The sequence below is a fragment of the Cnephaeus nilssonii genome (assembly GCF_951640355.1).
Source record: "Cnephaeus nilssonii genome assembly, chromosome: 2".
Lineage (NCBI taxonomy): Eukaryota > Metazoa > Chordata > Mammalia > Chiroptera > Vespertilionidae > Cnephaeus > Cnephaeus nilssonii.
Genome location: NC_137073.1, coordinates 82904615 through 82928688, shown reverse-complemented (window position 1 = coordinate 82928688; position 24074 = coordinate 82904615). Strand labels below are relative to the sequence as shown.

Here is a 24074-nt window from a genome sequence, read left to right as displayed (position 1 = left end):
ATGTCTTAGTTAATGTGAAATATCACTTATTAAATTAAGCACTGGTTTGAGGTGTTAAGAACTGAGTGAAATATAAAATTACATGGTTTCTCTGGCTACCTTCACTTTTCCACATTATACTTGACAACGGATTTGAATGAATGTGCATGAGAGGACAATAAGAGGATGATACACCGAGAAGAATTCTAATAAAGTATTACTCATAACTCCAATAACACATATGAAACAAAATACTTGAAGTGTTTTTCAAAAGAAAATACAACCGAAAGTAATATCTTGTGTTTAAAGAGATAGTGAATATGAGATTACCTGAGTACTTGCCTTTCATCATTTCCCCTTTTTCCTCCAAACCTATTTTCATTTCATTCCTCTGAGGGTTTATATCTCTCTTTTGACTGGTTCATTTTAAATGTCTAATCACATATTAAAGCATTTTATTCAGATAAGTTGTATATTATAAAAAAGGTTGATTCTTAATTTATAGAAGAGAAGGTTGAGAGTATTGTGAATAAGTGAAGCAAAGACTAATATTCAACACTTCATATTGAATACTGCCTAAAAGAACTAGATTTTTAAACGCTTCATTTTGAAATGTTACATTTACACATTTGGAGCGAACACTTTTATATTACACTTTTTTGTAATACTTACAAAAGGAGAACAAGAATATATAATTTCTTAATGCTTATTTTATTTCAGTATGTGTTCTATATGCCAGGAAAGTACAAGCCCCTTGTGGCTTTTTGAGGGTTACTTTTCCCAAACTGCTGAGTGAGTGGTAATTGAGGTATATCCTTTCGGTGTTTTTTGAACTTGAATGCCTTGAAGATAATCATTGTCTAACTTCTCCTTTTACTCATCCCAGAATATGGCTTCTCCCTTTCCACTCTTTTTCTTCAGTCCTCCTTTTCTAGAATTAACTCTTCCCATTCAAAGCCAGCTCCCATGCCTTTCCACTCCAGGCCATAGTCATTTCCCCCCTTTCTGAACTGCATGTCTGTGCCTCCTCCCCTCTGGCACTTAATAGGTACTCCAGGGTGAGCATGGTGTACTGGTCTTCACCCCCAAACTCCAGCTAGATCTCTGCCTCCTGTGAACTTTTCTGTGCAGCATGTCACACTCCAATGAAAAGAATGACTGACTGAGCAACTGACTGAGGCTGCCTTACCTCCCTTCCTTTATACCTACTAGACAGTCTTCTTCCAAGCCTGTCACTTTGGAGAGCTGGAAATCCAGTTGGAGGCAGAGGAGGGGAGAGAGTAAATTCCAGTGATCACATGACTGACTTCTCTAAGTCTGAATAAGCATGTGTCAGGGCTATAGTTTTCTCTTTGAAAAGCATGGACAGGCTGAGCAGACCATTGTCCTCTGGCCTGTGTCCATTCTGCTTCTCTGAATATCATTATCCATTCTTTTGTTATTGTTGTTAATCCTCACCTGAGGATATTTTTCCATTGATTTTTATAGAGAGTGGAAAGGAGGGGGAGAGACAGAGAAAGACCGATGTGAGAGAGCCACATGGAGTGGTTACCTCCCACATGTGCCCGACCAGGGCCATGGATCGAGCCTGCAACCGAGGTACATGCTCATGATCAGAATTGAACCCAGAACCCTTCAGTCCATGGGTCGGTGCTCTATCCACTGAGCCAAACCTGTTAGGGCTCATTATCCATTCTTGATTCTAACTTTTTAACACCTTTTTTTTTTTTGTCATCATTCATTAATTCTTTCTTTTGGCTTTCTAGAAATCTCAAGTTCCTGAATGCATTAGATTTGCCTCAGAACTTTTCAAGGTTTATTCTGGTCCCAGCAGTGTCATCTAACAGACTCATCATTTATGAGAAAGGGGTGAAGTTACTGCTTTTGGCAAGAATTGTGCAGTCAAAGTTTATTTTATGCTGCAGTCTATCAATATCTATTCTTAGACTTAAAGGCTAAGTCTTATAAATGCTCATGTCTGACTTGAAGCCTAATGCTATAGAATTGCTGCATTATTTATAAATTCAGCATATTGCTAATTACTTTTTTATAATGTTATATAATAAAGATATAACTTCTTACTTTCTCTTCAAAAACATGTGCTCGTGGTGGTAGCACCAACATTGATCAATATGATAATTTGATGTAATAGACATAATCAAATGAGCTGGCTGTCAAATTATACATTTTTATCTCTCTCTAATATACTTCCTTGTAATTCACATTCACCCACGTAGCAGAACACAGTCATTTCCTATGTGTTAGGAAAACTCACAATGAATCCTTTGAGAAAACACACAGTATTCAGATATTCCATTGATTTCTTGTGAAATTTCTTGGTGCTTGGAGGTGATGTGAGTAAGAAGGCAGCTGCCTGAGTGAATTCTTCCTAAATAATATTGACACCAGCCCTGTAGAGAGCCTTGAAAGCTGTAGTTTAGAGGGTTTTTGTATTTTTCAGGTGATTGAGATCAGTGGTTGATAGAATGCCGGATGTTCAACAGGAATCTCAGGCCCTGCCTGCTTAGCATGCTGGGATGGATTAGTGATGAAGTACTCCACGGTGAGAGGGGGAAATGGCTTTATTTCCTCCCATGTGTTTGCCGACTCCAGCCTTCATTTTACAGACAGGGAGACCAATACCTCAAGAAATAAGTTAACTTCAGTAGGATTGCACAGTTAGTAGCTGAACTTTTAGTGAAAAGTTTTGGTTTTTTAATTTTCATTCCAGTGTTTTTCAATAAGTCCTAATAAGGTAGACCATATGTTTGTTTCTTTAGAGATTTTTTAGTCTTTTATAAAGGAAATATATTAACATCAAGAATATATACTCAAACACTAGAGTTTTACATGCAGATTACTATGTATTAGAATGATATCAACTGGTTATTGTTTGCTCATGTGGTGATTTCGTTTTCTAAAATCAGATCACATTTGAATGTATAGACAGAGAGTTTTGACTTTACAAAGGTGGGAATGTGGCCCAAAGTGTGATGACTTTGGGAACTACTTTACTGAACATTTTAAAAATTAGTTATGCATGTTAGTGCAGTATGAGAACACTGTGTCCCTGATAGAAATGATACTATAAGTTCCCTGGAGACAAAAGTTGTAATTTATTCAGTTGGTTTTAAAATCAAATATTATAATTTCGTGTCCCAGTGGATGGGTATGTACTCCCACTTTTTTAAAGTCAGGTTTATTAAGGTATAGTTTACCTGTAGTAAAACCTTTTAAGCATAGTTTTAGTAAATGTAACCACTACCAAAGTATAGAATATTCTCATCACGTCAAAAAGTTCCCCTGTGTTTTTGCCTGGCAGCCACTGACCAAATAAATAATTTTGTCTTTCTGGAAAGTCACATAAATGGAATCATACAATATGTAGCCTTTTGAGTCTATTTTATTTCTTAGTGTATTGTTTTTGAGATTTATCCAAGTTGTTTCATGTATCTGTAGTTTGTTCCTTTTTATTGCTAACTACTATTCCAATGAGTTAGTGTTCCACAATTTGTTTATCCACTCACTAGTTGATAGACATTTGGATCATTTGCAGTTTTGGATTTTATGAATAAAGCTACTGTAGATAGTCACATACAGATCTGAGGGTTGGTCTTGGGTAAATACCTGGGAATGGGATTGCTTGGTTATAATGGAGTGTGCTTAACTCCATAAAAATTGCCAATGTGTCTTCCAAGATAAATGTGCCATTTTTTATTCTTACTCGCAATGTATGAGAGGTCCTGTTGTTTCTTGGACTTTCGAGCACTCAAATTATGTCAATCTTCTTAACTTTACTTTTATTGAAATCTCATTGTGGTTTTATTGTTATTTTTCTCATTGTGGTTTTAATTTGCATTTCTCAGATAACTAATGACATAGAACATCTTTTTAGTTACTGATATATGACATCTCTATATATTATATACATACTAGAGGCCCAGTGCACGAATTCATGCACCAGTGGTGTCCCTCGGCCTGTCCTGTGGGATCAGGCTGAAACTGGCTCTCCAACATCCCCTGAGGGATCCCAGATTGCAAGAGGGCATGGGCCAGGCCAAGGGACCCCACTGGTGCACGATTGGGGCCAGGGAGAGATGCGGGAGGTTGGCCAGCCAGGGAGGGACCGTGGGAGTGCTCCAGGGCATGTCCAGACCATCTCGCTCAGTCCCGATTGCTCAGTGCACGTCATAGCAAGTGGTTGAGCGGCCTTAGCATATTATGCTTTGATTGGTTGAATGGCCGACTGGATGACCAGACACTTAGCATATTAGGCTTTTATTATAGAGGATATATTCTTTGGCAGAATCTCTGTTCAAATATTACCCATTTTTAAATTGAGTTATTTGTCTTATTGAGTTTTCACTTTTGTATATATTCTGGTTCCAAGTCTTTTGTCAAATACATGTTTTACAAAATGTTTTTTCCTAGTCTGTGGCTTTTCTTTTTCTTGATAGTGTCTTTAGGAGAATAGAGATTTTTAATCTTTAACATTTTTGTATCTTTATCTTTTTAGTTATAAAGTCAACACAAGACTATAATATTAAGTTAAAGAATATTATAAAGCATCTCTTTTCTATCTAATCTACCTTTCTAGTATCAAAGCACACTAATCTAGTGAAAGAGAAGTCTTAATATATGTACAATGTAGAATTTCTGCTTTAAGAAATATATTTTGAAAATTTTCTTTGAATTTTAGAACTAAAATTTCTCTTCATGTTCAAGAAGATAATTAGAAAAAAGAACACCTATTGAAATATTTCAGTTTAACCTGTTTTGCTCTCTTTTATTCTAGTGTTATCCAAGATAAATTCTGTGGAATTATAAACATTTCAGTGGAGGGCCTCCATGATGTCATGACAGAAGATCCTGAGACAAGAACATATAAAGAGTAGGTGGATCATTTAATTAATTGCACTTGACAATATTTGGGGGGGAGGGGTAATTAATTATATCCTCTATGAGTTTTGTTCACTATCATCATATAAAAACAGAATAGCAACTGTTTTAATTTTGTCTTCTATAAAGAAAAAAAATTTATTTTGCTTATACTATTGTTTATTTTAAGATCAGCTTTATCTTGTTATAGCGAAATTCTAAATTGGGCTTTTTTATCTTAATTATTATTTTATGATTTGACATTAACTTAAAAAAACCCAAGTGTATATTAGCATATAAATTCCTTTTTAAAGATTTTGTTTTAATAGGTTGGTTTTTTTCCAACTATCAAAGTTTCTTCCCCTTTTAGGCAAGTTATGGGGTAAAGGAGATGGACAAGCATCCTGTTGTTGTATTTGCCTGGTGTAAGCATCACTGGCACTTTTAAGATACTAGAGGGTCACATGGTACTTGACTTGTTTCAAAGAGAATATTTAAAATTGTTTTCTTTGGGAGAATAGTTAAAATCATGTTATCAGGAATGCTGATAATCTCATATTTATATAGTTATTAATTTGAAATTCTTTTAAACAGTCAATCATTTTTATCCTTTTGTAGTTAGTAGAATTGCTTCAACTTTTCTCTTATTACTGTTGATAAAGGACACGTTTCGTATAATGATAAGCAGGGCTTTATGAGATTCCAGGCCACCTTGAGGTTTCCTCAGTAATGTATTGAGCCCATTTTCCCATCTATAGCAAATGGGAAGGATTGCTGTTTGAATCATATTTTGTTGAGAAATATTGAAAAGCAGATATATGTTGTTGAATCTTATTAAACATACTAGAGGCCTGGTGCACGAAATTTGTGCACTGGGGGTAGGGAGGGTGTCCCTCAGCCCAGCCTGCATCCTCTCCAATCTGGGACCCCACGAGGGATGTCCAACTGCCTGTTTCGGCCCGATCCAAGTCAAACATCCCTCTCACAATCCAGGACTGCTGGCTTCCAACCGCTCGCCTGCCTGCCTGCCTGAATGCCCCTAACCACTTCTGCCTGCCAGCCTGATGACCCCCTAACCATTCCCCTGCCAGCCTGATCGACACCTAACTGCCCCCCTGCCGGACCGATTGCCCCCAACTGCTCTCCCTTCCTGGCCCTATGGCCCCCAACTGCCCTCCCCTGCCAGCCTGGTCACCTCCAACTGCCCTTCCCTGCAGGCCTGTTCCCCCCCAACTCCCCTCCCCTGTAGGCCTGGTCGCCCTCAACTGCCCTCCCCTGCAGGCCTGGTCCCTCCCCTGCTTCCAAGAAACACCATCCAAAGGATGTAAAGTTCCAGTACGGTGATAAACTTGTCCTTGTATTCTAAAACAGTATGGCCTATATCCTGATGGCGATGCAATATTTGCATCCATGGAAGCAAAAGCAAAAGAGCTATTTATGGAACTAATATTTTCCATGAAATTTTTACTGTCAGACTCTTTGTTTGTCATTAATCTTTTTAAATATGCCGGGTATTCTGGAAAATGTATATCATTTGGACAGACTTTACCTTTGCTACAACATCGAGTAAATTTCCCATCGGATGGTTTTTCATCAGAGAAATTTAGTGATAGGCAAAATTGACATCTAACAGTTATTCCACCACAACTGTGTTCAAGAATTGCATCCTCACGTACTCCATTTTCACTGAGAAGGCAGTTCCTACCAGTATTGGTAATACTTGTTGATGACTGTTCTTTAGACATATTCTGTCGTCGCCACCGCCTTCTTTCAACTTCAAAGGCACGTTGGTCTTTAGACATTTTCTGTCGATGACGCTGGCTTTTTTTGGCTTCAGAGCTACGTTTTGCCAATAGTAGCTTTTCAGATACATTCTGTCACAGGCACCACCTTCTTTCAACATCAGACGCACGTTGGTCTTCAGACATTTTCTGTCGATAACACTGGCTTCTTTCGGCTGCAGAACTACATTGTATCAATAGTTGCTCTTTAGACATAGTCCTACTTCCCTGCTGCCTCGGTCTGAGATGCAGGTGAATGAGAGTCCTGGCTGTCAGGCCGCTGAGAGCTGTCTGACCAACGGCTGATTCTGGCTGATTCTGTGGGGGTGGGACTTCCTCCTCCCTGCTGTCAGAGTCTCCGTGGGGCAATGACTAAGCAAGCATTCCACCAGGCCGCTCACGCTGCCCGCTTTCAGTGGCCGGCCCCCGGGACTGGAGGACTCCTGCGGGGCTGAGAGGACTGGGCGCCGCCATCTTGTGGCTATGGGTACCACCATCATTGTGACGGAGTGACGGTTATTTTGCATATTATCCTTTTATTAGATAGGATACAAATAAAATGTGTCGAGCATGTAACTTTATTACAAAATGTGAGAAACTAAGCTTTCTTTTTTTATACATATATCTCCTTTTTTTCCCCATTGACTTTTCCTCCAGCCTCCCCTACCCCCTGTTGCATGCCCTCATCCCCCCCCCCCCTCCAGTGTCTTGTGTCCATTGGTGTGCTTATATGCACGCATACAAGTCCTTTGGTTGATCTCTTTCCCCCACTCCCCAACACTCCCCAGCCTTCCTGCTGTAATTTGCTGTAAAAGTCTGTTCAGTGCTTTACTGCCTCTGTATCTATCTTTTTGTTCATCTGGTTATAATGTTCTTTATTTTCCATAAATGAGTGAGATCATGTGGTATTTTTCTTTCATTGCCTGGCTTATTTCACTTAACATAATGCTCTCCAGGTCCATCCATGCTGCTGCAAATGGTAAAAGTTCCTTCTTTTTTATAGCAGCGTAGTATTCCGTTGTGTAGATGTACCATAGTTTTCTAATCCACCCATCTGCATTGGTTAGGGACCTATGACTCTGATTAGTTACTGAATTCCACTCTTCTACACTAGGAAACAGTGAGGTTTGTTCCCATCAACTTGATACACTAGACCAGGCATCCTGAAACTACGGCCCGCGGGCCACATGCGGGTGTTTTTGCTGTTTTGTTTTTTTACTTCAAAATAAGATATGTGCAGTGTGCATAGGAATTTGTTCATTGTTTTTTTTTTAAACTATAGTTGGGCCCTCCAATGGTCTGAGGGACAGTGAACTGGCCCCCTGTTTAAAAAGTTTGAGGACCCTTGCACTAGACACTATTCATTTCTGATCTCCTTGGCACCAGTGTTGACTAAGTGGGAAACTGCATTTCTGTCATCTCTGCTAATGGTGAAGAGCAGTGATGCAGATATTCAAAACAAAATGATTTATAACTGTCCTGCAGGTACAGGTGCCATCAGGGACCAGTTCCTTGTAGCCTAGTGGTTATGTCATTTGGAGCATGAAGTTGATTGTTACATAATCAATAGAGCTTTAATGATGTTATGTTTTAAATTATTGCTACCGTTATGAAACATGTATAATAATCTACAGACAAATGAAATTTAGTGGTAAAAGAAGTATTATTTTAAGTGTTTGTAAGTATCATTTTTTAGAAAGACATAAAGGGTACACCTGACTGCCAAGTAACATATGGTTCAAATTTTGCTTATAAATAAATACCTTAGAGTTTACTACCTTAAATGCTCAAGTAAAATGCTCTAAATTTTTTTGGTGTAGCCCTTTTTAAAGTGAGATATTGTTTTGTAATTAAATTTTTTAAAACTTATAAATCTAATTCATCTAGCTATTCCTCACATTTTGGTATATAAAGGCATTAATGTTGTCAGTGATTTTGAGGATTTGTTTTTAGTATGTTAAAAACTTAAAAATTTATTAAAAACATTTCTTAAAAACTGTAGCTGTATGTTGATGTCTCATCTTGAAGAACCAAAAGCAACAGAAGATGAAGAACCACCCACAGAACAGGATAAGAGGAAAAAAATGGTAAGTTACAAAGGTAGCTTCTAAAAATTTGGGAGAACCATATATCATAATATTCTGTAGGCTTGAAAATATCTGTTAGTCCATTCCTCTATCCCTTATTGCAAAATTAAGGTAAGCTAGCTGAGCTTTGAAATTGGGAGTTTATTCCTGAAACAGATTAATTTTATTGATTGATATGAAATAATTGTTTATTGTCTTAGCAGAGCAGTGGGTTTGTTCTTTTACTCACAGAAAACACATGGCCCTCAAATTGTGTTTAAGTTGTAATGCTAATTCTTTTGTTTTAAGAAGATTCACTGAAGTTGTTTCATTCCAGGTTATTTCTTAGATTTTTTGCAATGAACTTTTTTTGATATACATCACAGACTTTTATAAAAATGCCTTTGAATTAATTGCTAAATTGTTTAGAAAACTATTACTTCTTACTATAGGAATATAATAAGAAAAAAGAATAAAGAATGGGAAATGTAAAATATCTTTCCTTTTTTTTTTAAATCCTCACCTGAGGGTATTTTTCCATTAATTTTTAGAGTGAGTAGAAAGGAGGGGGAGAGACAGAGAGAGAGAAACATCAATGTGACAGAGACACATTGATTGGTTGCCTCCTTGCAAGTGCCCCGACCAGGGCTGGGATTGAGCCTGTAACCGAGTACGTGCCCTTGACTGGAATTGAACCCAGAACCCTTCAGTCCTCAGGCCGACGCTCTACTTACTAAGCCAAACCGGCTAGAGCTAAAATATCTTTCCTTTAAAATTATTTATAATCTTGAATTTTTTTTTAAAGCTCACCCAAGGATATTTTTCCTATTGATTTCTAGAGAGAGTGGAAGGGAGGGAGAAGGAGGGGAGAGAGTGATAGAGAGGTACATTGACACACAGTGGCAATAGAGTACCATGTACAAAGCATTGATCTTTGTAATTAGTATTTCCTCTGTGAGCTTAAATATCTGCTCACAGAACCTGTCTTCTGGTGATGATGAAACATACAAAAGGCTGGCATCGGACACACAACTTTACCTAAGGCTGCTTTTATAAAAAGTAGTGGACATTTCAAATGGTAGATTTAATATAACTTCCCTTACAACTGAGACCATCAAAAGCAATGTTAAACTTCCCCAAATTTAGAAATACACAGTTTCAGTGATTAATTTAGCTCTTACAACCTGCAGAGTTGCAAGTGACATTAAAACAATCGAAGAGGATAGGAAGAAATGAATTTAAATAATCCAACTGAGGTATAATGAAGACTCAAATTGATAGCCAGGCAGCCTCCTGGGTTAGCAGTTCTTTTTGTTGTAGGGCTACAATATTAATAAAATATAGTTTGAGATCCAGAGGTTAAGATCTTTCACAGTGGCCACATAATAGTAATCAAAAGATACTGGAAAGAAAATGCCCTTGGAATTAATTAAAGTGATGGCTTCTGGTTTTTGTTTTTAGTTGAGATTTCAGATTAATTGCCTACTGACATCAGTATTGTTCTTGAGTATTACAAAGCAGGCAGCCTCATTATTTCTTCATTATTTACTTGCATTGTTACCAGAAACCTTAATCAGGAAGAGTTCAGCAACTTTGCTACTGGTCCCTTGGAAACTTCAGCAGTGTGGCATTGAGTCAGAGTAAATAAAGTCTTCGTGTTTATAGATGAAAGATGTGGCCTAGTTTGGGAGAACTTATTTTCAATAACTTAGATATCATTCCAGTGACCCTTAGACTGTCTTCTTGGCAGTTTTTCCTACTTTCATTCTTACTTTTCCCTTCTTGCAAAGCATTGTCCTACATAAGGAAGTTCCTATTTTGAAGAGGTTTATTTTTATTATATTTTTAATGATTTCAAAGAGGAAGCAAGAGAAACATCAATGATGAGAGAGAATCATTGATTGGATGCTTCCTGCATGCCCCACACTTGGGGATGGAGCCTGCAATCCGAGGCCAGAATGTTTTCTGTTGTTTGTTATCTTTAAAGAGTGGAATGATGGGCTATTTTTAATTTAATTATATTTCTTTTGTTTTTCAAATATACCAATGGGAGAGAAGGAGTACGTGTTTGTTTTGTTTATCATTTATGTTGTTTATTATTTTTCTCGTTTTAAACCAGAAGCATATAGTGAATGTGACTAGCATAGCAATCCAGGATGGGGTGCATTTCCTGTGGTCCTGCCACAGTAGACTACCTGGCTTTCCTAAGAGAAACCCTGGACAGTTGTGTTTAAGGGTCTTCAGCATGTTCTATTCCTTTTAGGGTCCTTTCTACCAGGTTTTGAGTCTTTATATGGATGAATCCTTAGTTGTTGAGAGATTGTACTAATCTTGCAACTCCATGCTCAGAGGCGCTAGTTCCTGAGGTTAGACAAACCAAGTGAATTTCATTTGACAAACATTTCCACCATGAGGCTGTTTGGGAATCTCTTGTGAGAAGGGAGGCAGGGGCAGTGTGTCGCTGTGGGGGAGGTTATGAAGAATTTTAGACAGGCGCGTGTAAGAGGGACTGTTTTGCCCTTTGACACAGTGTGGTCCTCTCTGTCCCACAGCTGGCCCTGAAGGACCCGGTGCACACCGTGTCCTTGCAGCAGTTCACCTACGAGAAGCTCAAGGCACAGCAGGAGCTCCTGGGCGAGCAGGGCTTCCAGTCCCTCATGGAAACGGTGGACACGGAGATCGTCACCCAGCTCCAGGAGTTCCTGCAGGGCTTCTGAGAGCACAGGACTCTGGCTGCCTCCGCTCCGCAGCCAGCCAGGGAACCCACCTGCCATCTGTGAGCGCCTGCTGAGACACGAGGAAAGCCTGTGTGTGAAACAAGCAAAGACCACACTTTTTTACTACAAAATGCAGTGACTGAATGTAAATCCCGCATAACTAAAACCACAAACCTATTCCTCAAAAGAATTTAATTTTATATTTATGAGAGGCCCTGTGTTTACTAGAGATAGGTTTGATGGTATAGCTGCTTAGTTTCCTGATAATAGAAGAAACTATTTGATTACCTTTTAATCATGTGCTCTTAATGTTTGAAAAAGTGAAAGTTAATGTCTGAGATGTCTTTCTGCAACCAAAATTAGTAAAAATTGGCTGCCTTACCTCTTTTTTAAGCTAATGACACTACTAGTTTGAGAAATGACAAAGCTGTTCAGATGCAATTAAAGAAATTTGTGCACCAGGCAAAACTATATAAATAGTGACAAATACACATTACTAGGTTATCTTGCAAGGGAGTTGCTTTCATCTGACATAGAAAACGTGTTTTATCAAACAAATGCTTTTATTTTCATTCTAGTAATTTGTTACCATAATTAGTAAAGGTTTTTGTTTTTTTCTCTCATTTTATGTTCAGTAATTATATTTAGTTTTTAAATACTCATTGTAAGGCCTGCAGAAGTGAACCTGTGGTACTGCAGTACCAGGTGGGAGACCTCGGGTCAGGATTTGGTCCTAGTTCCTTTGTTCCTCCAGAGGCCCAGGGCCACCAAGAAGACCCAGGAGGCCAGACCCGTGCTGCAGCGCGGCTGTTCCCACTTACCCATCCCAGGCTCCGCAGGCGCAGGGCTGCCTCAGGGCCGCAGTGAGGTGGGTGCCAACACTGATGTGACAAGTCTTCCTTGTTCCTCCAACATGCAGCACCACACAAGGGGAAACGGGAGAAGATACAGCCTTACTTTGTTTCACTTGCCACTTATTATTCGGAACCTTTAAAGCGTTTGTAAGGAAGCACTCAAAAACACTGTTGGAAAATGCCTGGTCTTTCTGTGGAGAGTTGGTACAGCGTGTCCCTGAAGGAAAGCACCGCCCCTCTGTGAGCTGCGGAACCCAGAATGTATAGAAGTATTGGGTATTTTCAGCAAAAGAAAGAAAATGTGGTCCAAATTAAATTTTCCAAAGATACCTTACATTTGATTTGACTGGTTATTTTTCCCTTACACACAAAAACAGAGTTCATAAAAATTGCCCAGTGAATTTTAAAGGGAAGTTTCCTTTCATGCTCTGGTGTTGGCGCTGTCCAGGTAGGAGGCAGTGCTGCGTGCTGCGTGTGGCAGGTGCTAGTTCCCCTTAGTTTCTCTTTTCATTTAAAGTCTAAGAGCTTCTCGAAGCTGTTTCTTTATCACCATTCCTCAGTTTGCAAGACTGATCTACGGAGAATAATTTATTTTTGTTGTCTTAATTATTTTCATTTGAGGCACTATTCCTATTAGTGTTAATAAAAAATTGTCAAACATACTCCAGTTTTTCAGCTGCAGTGACGTGCTCATCTTCCCAGTCCTGACAGATTTCATTATAGTGTTACAGCAAATATTACTAAAATAGCCATTTTGGAAAAGGGTAAAAAACTTATCTCTGGGAAAGAGATTATTCATTTTTTTAAAAATCAAAGATTAAAATAGGCTTTGTAAATAGCTCAGAAAAAACTCCATGTATCTTGAATTTTTAAGTGCTTAATTAAGACATAAAATGTAAGTATTGATTTACAGAATTCTGTTTATTAATGCAGTCTTCTGGCAAACATGTAAGATTATCATTTCTGTTCCGTAAACATACTCCTATTTATTTTACTTTCCAGAGAGTTCTCCCACCCTCTGACAAAGGCCCAGGTAGCCAACAATAACGTTAAAGTTTTTATTATAAATGGTTTCTCCTCCCCTTCTCTCTCTCATATTAGAGGAGCCGCATCACTACACGTTAAAAAGACATAGTTTTCCTTGAAAAGTCTTCACCTTGGATCTGTATTTTACCTACCCCTTTATTCAGCAGGTATATGTCGAGTTCCTGTTTTGTGCAATGGTGCTAGGCTACATTCTGGGGTTAGAACAGGGTACTTACCTCACAGAATTTTCAATTCAATGGAAGCACTCGCCACCAGGGTATAAGAAAACTGTGGTTCTAACTGTAGTGTATGTTCAGGAATAGCAGGGGAAGAAGATTACTTACAAAAGAGAAGGCTGCTGGCACTGTTTAATTTTAATTTGATGTCCATTTAAAATCTGCCCTCAAACAGCACAGTTTGGTGAGGTTATTGCAAAGTAAATGTCACTGTGCTAAAACTGGGCAGCTGTGATTCCAGACTCAGAACTGCTTGAAATTACTCTGACTTACAAAATCATCAGTGAGATTTTGAAAATGTTAGAAGCTCTGTAGCCTCACAACTAATTCCTGATTCTACGAATTATAACTTCAAGGCTCACCAACTAAGGCCAGTGGGTTTCTATTCTACTTCTACAGACCTTATAAATCCCGAGTATAAATTTAAAAGTCATTGCAAAAGCTGAGGAAAGGATAAGATGCATGCCATGAAAAACAAAACTAATCTCCCTACCTTAGAAAACAAGTTTAAATCTATAGAGCATTGAAAGAAATACCAGGATGTTCATCGTCTAGATTCACCAAATTGTTTTCTTTTGCCACATTTATCTCTTCATACACACACACACACACACACACACACACACACAGACAGTATATGCACTTAATTTTATTGAATCATTTGAAAGTACAGACCTATCACCTCCTAATTCTTGAGCATACCTCTAAGAATGGCATTCACTACATATCTACTAATCATTATTATACCTAAGAAAATATTAATGCACTAATCTATATATATAAAAGGCTAATATGTTAAGTGTCCGACCATCCGACCTGTTGCTGTGATGTGCTCTGCACTAGGGGGCAGACGTTCAACGCAGGAGCTGCCATGATGTGCACTGGCCATTTATAGAGAAATGGCACCATGGCCTGGCACCAACAAAACAACACTCGGGGCCTCCTCCAAGTGGGACACAGGCCCTGCCACCACCCCAGAGCGACAGCCCACCAAATTGCAGCCGATGCTGCCGAGACCCCATGGTGCAAAATGCAGCCCACAGCCCAGCCCGGAAACGGTGGCTGTGGATGCCAGGTAATGACTTAATGTAGCAATGCCTGGCTTTCTCTCCCTAGCGACTAGCCTCCTTGGAGTTTCTTCAGCCCAGGATCACGACTTGCTTTATACCCAGGTGGAAACATTTTACATTTTAACCAAATGTGTGTGAAGCGTTTTCCCCTGCCACATCTCATTTGATCCTCACAGAAGTCCTGGAGTAGGTAGATAGGAGACTCGGTGGAATCCTATTTTCTTCTTGTTAGCCAGAAAAGGGAGATTTAGAAAGCTTAGAAACTTGACCCGACTGAAAAGAAGAAATGGTGGACCTTGAAAATGACTTCAGGTTTTCTCACTGCACAGAATATAGTCAAACACTGCTGCAGTTAAATATTTTACCTTTTGTCCTCCCTGTGTGATCTACAATAATAATCTGCTTTGTGTTGATATTTACTGCTGTGTTGCTGACAATTACCTGAAAGAGAAGTTGGGGTGCTTCACTGGGGTGGAAAAAGTTTAGCTAAATCAGAAAGCAGGTCTAATTAAGCAAGTTTATTCTATAATATAAAAGGCTAAGTTGACTCGTGCATGTATGTTACATGTAACACTCTTGCACCAATCACACACGTGTGTTTTGATCTGTCGTCAATTGTGGATTTGGTTGACACTTCTATTATAGAGACAGGGCAAATAGCGATATTAAAATATTTCTCCTAATTAATTTACTTTCAATGTGCACAAATTTGTGCACCAGGTCTCTCTTATCTAATAAACAGTTTGAATTCCAATTTCCCCAAAGCGCTACAAATGTCTCCTCTACGATGCTTGGTTGTTTCAAGATCCAGAATTCATTGACATTGATACATTGAATTTAGCTGTTTAGTTTTGAAATCTAGAATAGTCCTTTTTTCGTGTCTTTTTCATTGCCTTTTTTGAAAAATCCAAAACACTTGTCTTACTATATGTCCATTATCATGCAATGTTCTATTGTTTCCTCATGATTGGATTCAGATTGATACTTTTTGGCAACAGGATTCCGTTGGTCATGTGTACTTGCTATGGCATCACATAGCAGGCGTGCAATGCCGGGTTGTCTCTCTGTTAATGGTGCTACAAAGGTTTAGGTGTAGCATCATTAAAGGATAAGTTGTCAAAGAGAACCTTACAGTCCTAGAAATTTCCAGTATTGTTTTACTTATTTTTTATAGTTAATCTTCACACAGGGATATTTTTTCATTGATTTTTTTAGAGAGAGTGGAAAGGAAGGGGAGAGTCAGGGAGAGAGAAATATGGATGTGAGAAGAGACACATCAATTGATTGTCTCCTGGACACACTCCCACCAGGGCCGGGGATCAAGCTTGTAACCAAGGTGCGTGCACTTGACCGGAATTGAACCTGGGACCCTTCAGTCTGCAGGCCATGCTCTGTCCACTGAGACAAACCAGCCGGGGCCATTTTACTTTTTTTAAACCTTTGAGTGATGGGAAAAAATGTATTGAACCTGGGCATGGTTTCATCAATCTTAAGTCTCTGAAACTCCATTATTGTTATGGCACAGCTCTTAGCCAAGAGTCATCAGCTTCTCTCCCACTCCCTCTCTTTCTCTCCTCACACCCTCTGTGTTTAAGAGGTATGTTTATCTTTGTGAATACTTCAACTCACCACTAAATATAAAGAAATGGAGGCAAACACTGCCTTTCTCGTTTCATTACCAAAACACCCATTTTGGATTTGTAAAGTACTTGATCATATTTGGGCTGAACTTAACAGGCAGACAGGCCTGACTCTAGAGCGTGTTCTTTTAGTATGGTTTATGGTAAGAAGCAGTACGTATCAGCTGGCAAGACAAGGAGAGAGCAGAAAATAATCATTTCCTTAAATGTGAAACTTTGGTCTTGGTACCTCCATTGGCCTGTGACATCAGGAACAGCAGTTTAAAGTCACCTTTCTCTCCTTAAGAGACTACATTCTGTCCCAAATTGTCAGCAACACAGAACCTGATGTCCGTGAAGTGGTGCAGGCCAGTCTGTGGGCTACAGAGCTGGAACTTTCCCACAGCCCCGGCTGCTGTCTGAAGTTGAGTGTCAGATCCTAGTGCCCTGGAAAGGACAATAGGTGTTGGTCTGAGTCTCTGTTTTTACTTCTGGGCGGATGAACTGGCCCGAGGGACTCCTTATTGCCTGAAGCACTTGGATAAAATTCAAAATGGAGAGTCATTGACTACATTTTTTCTTCTTTCTTACTCTCTAACAAGTAGAGAGTGTCCTGTTAGCCCCAGATCTTTAACAAGCACCATTTGCTCCTTGTTCCAGCTGATGCCTGCATCCGACTCATTTGGGCCTGTTGAAATTTGTTTAGCCAACTGTGCTTTGAAGAACTGTCCAATTCAGGGAGGAATGTATTGATGTCTGGTCATCCGGCACTTTTTTCCTTCTGAGTGAAGCATTGATTTTCATGCCACTTTTATTTCCCACTAGGGCAAAAAGAGAATGCAAGTAACTGCTGGAACAGGTAGGTATGAGTCCAGTGAGGCTTAAAGCATTTATGTCTGCCCTTAGGCAGATGGTTCTAAAGTTGGAAATTGGCTTTGTGAGTAGAATTCTGCTTGTTGAGGATTTTTATTGCAAAACCTTAGAGCAGCAGAGTCTGGAGATGAGACTGAGTATTTTCTCAGTAGCTTTACGTCAGGCAAGATGAGTATCTCATTTCAGAAGAGGCAGGTCATTTCCACAGTGCTCTCCAGACTAACTCCAAAGTGGCCTTTTCTTTGTTAACAAACAGTGCAGCTTAAGCAGTAATGTAGAAGAGCAAAACTTTGTGATTGACAGGGAAGTCATAGCTCATAAATGTGCACACTGAACTCAGAAGTGTATTGACAGCAAGCCAGGACAGGAAAGTCTATTGACAGATCTGGAGGTAATCACAAACTGATTATGAGCTCCATTTAGGCCAGGAAGGCAGCTCAGTTTATTTCTTTCTTGGGTTGAAAGGCACATGCCTTGTGCTGCCTCTGGCAGTGAGATCAATATTGTGCAAGGCCTTTTCTTTTCAGCCTTATTGTGCTTTGCTATAGCCCAACGCATCGAGAAATGCTGAACCCAATATTTTATTATGCTTTCTAGATAAACCTGCTAAAGGCAGCCTAGTATGGAAATATGGAAACCTAAACCTACTGAAGTAATAGATCAGATAATTGGTTATTTTAAAAGCCTATACTTTTCAGAAGACTCTTATAGATATCACATCTTGTAGATTTTTCTTAAAGGAAGAAGATAGGCTCTTTATTTAATTTATATTTTTTAGTCATATAATTTCAGAGCAGGAAGGGAAACAGAGGTAATCTAATCTAACCATACCATTTCACAAATGAGGCAGGCTCGAAAGGCCTTGAATCTCTAGTGCCTCCTTCAATGTACTTTCAATTGTATTTGTTTATTTTATTTAATTTATTTATTTTTTAATTTAATAAATCTTTATTTTTCAGATTATTACAATTGTTTCTCCTTTTCCCCCCCCCATATTGCCCCTCTACCCGGTTCCCACCCTCCCTTCTTCCCTCACTTCCCCCCCCGCCACTGTCCTTATCCTTAGGTGTATGCTTTTTGTCCAGTCTCTTCCTGTACCCCCCACACAGACACTCCTTTCCCCCTGAGAATTATCAACCCACTCCGATTCTATGCCCCTGATTCTATTATGTTCACCAGTTTATTCTGTTCCTCAGATTTTTAATTCACTTGACTTTTAGATTCACTTGTTGATAGATATGTATTTGTTATTCATAATTTTTATCTTTATTTTTTCTTCTTTTTCCTCTTTTTAAAGAACACCTTTCAGCATTTCATATAATACTGGTTTGGTGGTGATGAAATCCTTTAGCTTTTTCTTATCTGTGAAGCTCTTTATCTGCCCTTCAATTCTGAATGATAACTTTGCTGGGTAGAGTAGTCTTGGCTGTAGGTTCTTGCTGTTCATCACTTTGAATATTTCTTGCCACTCCCATCTGGCCTGCATAGTTTCTGTTGAGAAATCAGCTGATAATCGTATGGGTGCTCCCTTGTAGGTAACTGTTTTTCTATTGCTGCTTTTAATATTCTCTCTTTGTCTTTTGTCCTTGGCATTTTAATTATGATGTGTCCTAGTGTGGTCCTCTTTGGATTCTGTTTGTTTGGGGTTCTGTGAGCTTCCTGGACTTGTAAGTCTATTTCTTTCACCAGGTGGGGGAAGTTTTCGGTCATTATTTCTTCAAATAGGTTTTCAGCGTCTTGCTCTCTCTGTCTTCTTCGGGCACCCCCATAATTCTGATGTTGGTACTCTTGAAGTTGTCCCAGAGGCTTCTTACACTATCTTCAACTTTCTGAATTCTCTTCTCTTCTTGCTTCTCTGGAGGAGTGTCCTTTGCCTCTTTGTATTCCAAATCTTTGATTTGATTCTTGTGTTCCTCTAGTCTGCTGTTGGGTCTCTGTATAATATTTTTTATTTCAGTCAGTGTATGTTTAATTTCTAGTTGGTCCTTTTTCATATCCTTGAGGGTCTTATTAAATTTACCGGCCTTTTCCATGAAATTCTTGAAAAACCTTATAACTGTGTTTTGAACTGTTTGTTTTCCTCCATTTCTTTCATTTGCGATCTGTTTCCTTGCCTCCTCATTTTCGCTGCTTCCCTGAGTTGGTAGGGTAGCTTTGTGTACTAGGTGTCCTATTGGTTCAACGGGTCAGCCTCCCAGTTACCTGAGGTGGACACTCTTGGTGTACCCCTTTGTGGACTGTGTGTATAGCCTTGTTGTAGTTAAGTCTTGATTGTTGTTGGTGTCACTGGGAGGAATTGACCTTCAGGTCAATTGGCTGTGAGGACCCGCTGTGTCTATAATGGAAGAGTTGCTGTGCTGGAGACACGTTTATGGGGCAGGACTTGTTCCAGTAGGGCTTTGGTGCTCACTGAGTCTGCCTCTTGAATGTGTCCCTTATGAGAGTGGTTGAAATCTGGTGTCGTCTCACACCAACCACTAGATGAACTAGTTTCTGGATCTCCAATGGGGTGCAGTTCAGCTACTGTCTGAGGCCACCCAGCAGGAGCTACAGCAAGAACTACAGTTTTTTCCTCTTTTCTTGGGCTTTGGCGGTTTTGGAGCAGTCTGACTGGAGTTGCAGTTTATTTGGTTAAGCTTCCACAGAACAGACCATTTATATGCAAAAGCCGCTGTGTGGAGCCTGGGCGGGTTTGTAGAATGTGCGGGGCGGGGTCTCAGGGCAGGGCGGGGTCTCAGGGCGGGGCGGGGTCTCAGGGCGTCACTAGGCTAGGGCGTGGCAAACAGCGATGGCAGCCGTCAGCCATCTCTGCCTTTCCGCGTTTCCAAGTCCCCGCGTCCCGCGCTCCAGTGCAATAAACAATGATTGCTGGGCGCACCTCTGCAAAAAAGTCACTCTCACTTTCCGACCCGATGGCCGAGAGTCCAGCTTCTCCCCATAGGCGTCTGGGTCCCCCGCGTGTCCCCAGAAACTGGATTTCAGAGTGATTGGGATCTTATCTCCCTTCGGGTTGAAAAAAAGCCACATACCCAGTCGCCCACCACCAGCCCGATTCACGCCTCTCTGTACCTCAGCTTTTCCGCGTTTGTGCTCCTTTATTTTTCCTTCTTAGTTGTAAATCTACCACTCAGCCAGCTTTCCCGTGGTCCTGCCTTTATTTTTCCTTCTTAGTTGTAAATCTACCACTCAGCCAGCTTTCCCGTGGTCCTGCCTTTATTTTTCCTTCTTAGTTGTAAATCTACCACTCAGCCAGCTTTCCCGTGGTCCTGCCTTTATTTTTCCTTCTTAGTTGTAAATCTACCACTCAGCCAGCTTTCCCGTGGTCCTGGGTGGTAGACGCTTTGTCTTTTAGTTGTTGTTTTGAAATTGTTGTGCGAGGCGGCAGTTTAGTTGTTTACCTTTGCCGCCATCTTGGTTCCTCTTGTATTTGTTTATTTTAAATGTTAATGGTTACCTAGGTTTACAATACACATGTTAAACTAATGTAAGTCCACCTTCAAAATAACACCTCTTTATGTGTAGTGAAGGTACTTTTTAACAGTCCTCCCTCTCGTCCCTCATGATGTTACTATCACTCATTTCACTTATCCATATGCTATAGTTATCCAATACACTGTTACTATTACTTTAAACAGTTACTTTTTAGATCAACTATGGCTTTTAAAAAGGCAAAAGATTTTATTTTACCTTCATTTATTCTCCCACACTTATCCTTTATTTTATGTAGATCCAAATTTCTGACCTATATAATTTTCCTCTTAATATTTCTTTGCAGGGCAGGAATTCCCTCCCTTTTTGCTTGTCTGAGAAAGTCTTTATCCTTCACTTTTGAAGGATACTTTTGCTGGATATAGAATTCTAGTTGGGTCGTTTTTCTTTCAACACCTTAAATCTTTTACTTCATTGTCTTCTTGCTTTCATGGTTTCTGAAGAGAAGCCCACTACTATTCTTATCCTTATTCCTTTATAGGTAAAAATGATTTTCCCTCACTGTTCTGACTTCTTTCAAGATATTTCTCTTTGTGTTTGGTTTTCCGGAGGTTGAATAAGTATAAACATAGGTGTCATGTTCTGGTTTTATTTCTGTTACAGTGTTTTTTATTTTTAGCATTTTTTCTTAGAATATTCACCCATCTGTTCTTGCATATGGCCTGCTTTTTCTAGTAGAGCCCTTGACATATTAATTATAGTTATTTTAAATCTCCTACCTGAAAATTGTAACATCTATCATACATGAGTCTTGGTCTATTTGTTTGAAGTCTTCTCTGATTTCTTATTTGATCACAGATCTTGACCTGTATGTTTTGCTTGTTTTTTAGCATGCTTTATATATATATATATATATATATATATATATATATATATATATATATATATATATATATATTTTTTTTTTTTTTGCTAAACATTGGACATACTGCATTGGGTAATAGAAACTGAGATAGTCTTCGGTGTGAGCATTTGTGTTAATCTGGTTAGGATTTAGGCTGTGTGTGCTTAATGTTTGCTGTAGCTGAGATTGGTGCAAGAGCTTTCAAATTCTTCTGGGCTCTGTGTTTGTTTCCTCTCTTGACATTGGCCTTCCCTAAGTCTCAAAGAGAGGCTGTGTCTGATAGCTCTTTCAGGGGCAATCCACTTGCACACTGTGGTCCTGATGGTAAAGTGTGTGGGAGAGGAATGTTCTCTAATCATGATTAAATCACAAGTCTCTCAGTGCACTGGCTTGAGTTTCTGGCGTGTGACCTTGAATAGCTTCCTCATCCCTCTGAGGTGGGACAGGAAGGCTAGAAGCGGCTGGGGTGAGATTTATTCCATTCTCCTATGGCTTCAGGACCAGGCTCTGGTAAAGTCTTTCCCCTCAGGAGTAAGCAAGCCTCTGTTATGGAGAAAGCTCTGGGCATGTTTCACAAACATCACTCTTCCCTCCACCTGCCAGAGCCACGAGGGAATCTTCACCAGGAGAAATTGGTGGGGCTCCTGGAGGTAACGCTCACAGAAGCAAGGTCTGGGCCCAGTGGAGATGGTGATGGAGATGGTGCCGGTTCTGCAATGCAGCACTCCTGCTCCCGGTGAGCAGATCTGGGCTGTGACTCTGGATTTGCCTGTTTCTCCACATTTCGGGGGACACTTCGCCCTGCAAACCCAATTCTCTGATGCGTTCAAGGACAATCATTGATTTTCCATTTGTCCAGTTGTTACTCCTGTAAAGACTGGAGTGTTGACTTCCTAGCCCTTTATATGTTGGTGCTGAAACAGTCCAATGTACTTGGCCTTCCACTATCTGAATAACCTGAAGGACAAGAAAAATTCTTTAAGAGATTAGCAGTTTTGTTTCTGAAATAATTTAGAAACAGCAATTGAAAACTGATAAAACAAGTAAAACCTTTCAAGCAAATTACATGGTCAATTGCTTTTTAATAACATTTTCCTCATTATAAAAGCAACACATTCATGGTAAACAGTTAAAAAATACAATGAGGAAGAGGGAAGGGAATATAAATTGCCAGTAATAATAATACTCAGAGGCAATCAGTTAAATTTTGCTGTATTTTATTTTTCTTCAGAGTGTAACCATTTCCTCATGCCTTTTAAACATTCTTTTTTTAAAAAACTTTTTTTTTTTTTTTTTATTTCAGAGAGGAAGGGAGAGGAAGAGAGAGATAGAAACATCAGTGTTGAGAGAGACTCATCGACTGGGAAGGACAGGGAAGCGGCAGGCCTCTGTAGGGACTTGTTGGCCAAGTTAAGTTTTTGTCATTTTCCTAAGAACACCTAGAAGTAGAGAGAGTGGCAGGCCACAGATGTGGTGAGCAGGCGGTGGGATGGATTGCAGGGCTGATGCCATTAGAACGGTGGTTGATAAGCAATGTAGCAGGCCTGGCAGGTGGCGGTGGTGAGACATGGAGATGCTGAGGTTACTGCTGCAGAAGGAGGAGCAGTTTCAATGAAGAGGAGGGTCCATGTGGGACTGTGGAAGAGCCCATTAGTCCTCTCCTGCCCTCTGGGGGAGGTCATAGCCAAAGGAAAGGTTTGCTATTACTTTTGTTTTTCAAAAGAGAGGAATAAATGTCTTGAAAAATATGTCTGTAAAGCGCCTGGCAAGGTGTCTGTCACATAGTAGGTGCTCTACAAGTGAGTGGGTCCTCACTGGACTGTCGCCACCACTGCTGAGCTGTGTCCTGGGCCCGTGCTGTCTGTAATGTCATTTGTGAACTTCTTCCTGAAACTGAACTAGGAAATGCCCCTTACGCTAAATTCAACTGTGTTCATGAATAGTGTTTGGGCAAGATTTCTGTGGCGTGGCTTATGGAACATCTTGTAGTCAAAACCACTCTCTGGGACTACATCTCCAGTGTTCAAGTCATGTTCTATTCATTGATCTATATTCATTCACCATTTCAGAAGAGCATCTATTCTGTAAAGCGAGGAATAGGAGTTGTAGCAACACCCTGAGAAATGGTGCTGGGGCTGCCATAACGAAGCACCACACACACTGGGGCGCTTAAAACAGGCCTGGAGGCCAGAAGTCCAAACAGGTGCCAGCAGGGTTGGCTCCTTCTGAAGCCTGTTCTGTAGGGGGGTTGCTGCACTCCTTCAGGTTCCTAGGTTTGTGGGTGCATCACTCCCACAATCTCGGCTCCCCCTGTGCCTCCTTCCTCTTAGGAGGGAATCAGTCACTTAAATGATTACATCTGCAATGACCTCATTTCCAAGTAAGGTCATATTCCGAGGTACTGTGGGTTAGAATTTCAACAATTCTCTTCTGTGGGGACACAATTTAACCTGTAACAGAGGGATTTAAAAAAACCCTCACTAATATTTCTCTGTTCACATCATCCTGATGATAACATGTCTAATAGCTGTAAGTCTCAGCTCTGTAGGTAGAATTGTGGCTCTAAAAATAAAACCTAGTTTGAATGTACTCACAAAGTATGGATGAGTTTTGCCTCGATTTGAGGCTAAATCTGCAGGCAG

At 39.9% G+C, this 24074-nt stretch overlaps 1 protein-coding gene across 1 annotated transcript in view; it reads left to right on the top strand.

The window, feature by feature from the left end:
* The window catches only part of IPO11 (importin 11), a 131774-nt gene extending 119730 nt beyond the window's left edge, over positions 1–12044 (top strand). Inside the window, exons 28-30 of the mRNA XM_079787904.1 lie at positions 4775–4870; positions 8641–8725; positions 11257–12044. Of these exons, the coding sequence (XP_079644030.1) occupies positions 4775–4870; positions 8641–8725; positions 11257–11421 (346 nt within the window). The 3' untranslated portion in view covers positions 11422–12044. The remainder of the gene's footprint in view (positions 1–4774; positions 4871–8640; positions 8726–11256) is intronic.
* The last annotated feature ends 12030 nt before the right edge of the window (positions 12045–24074 follow it).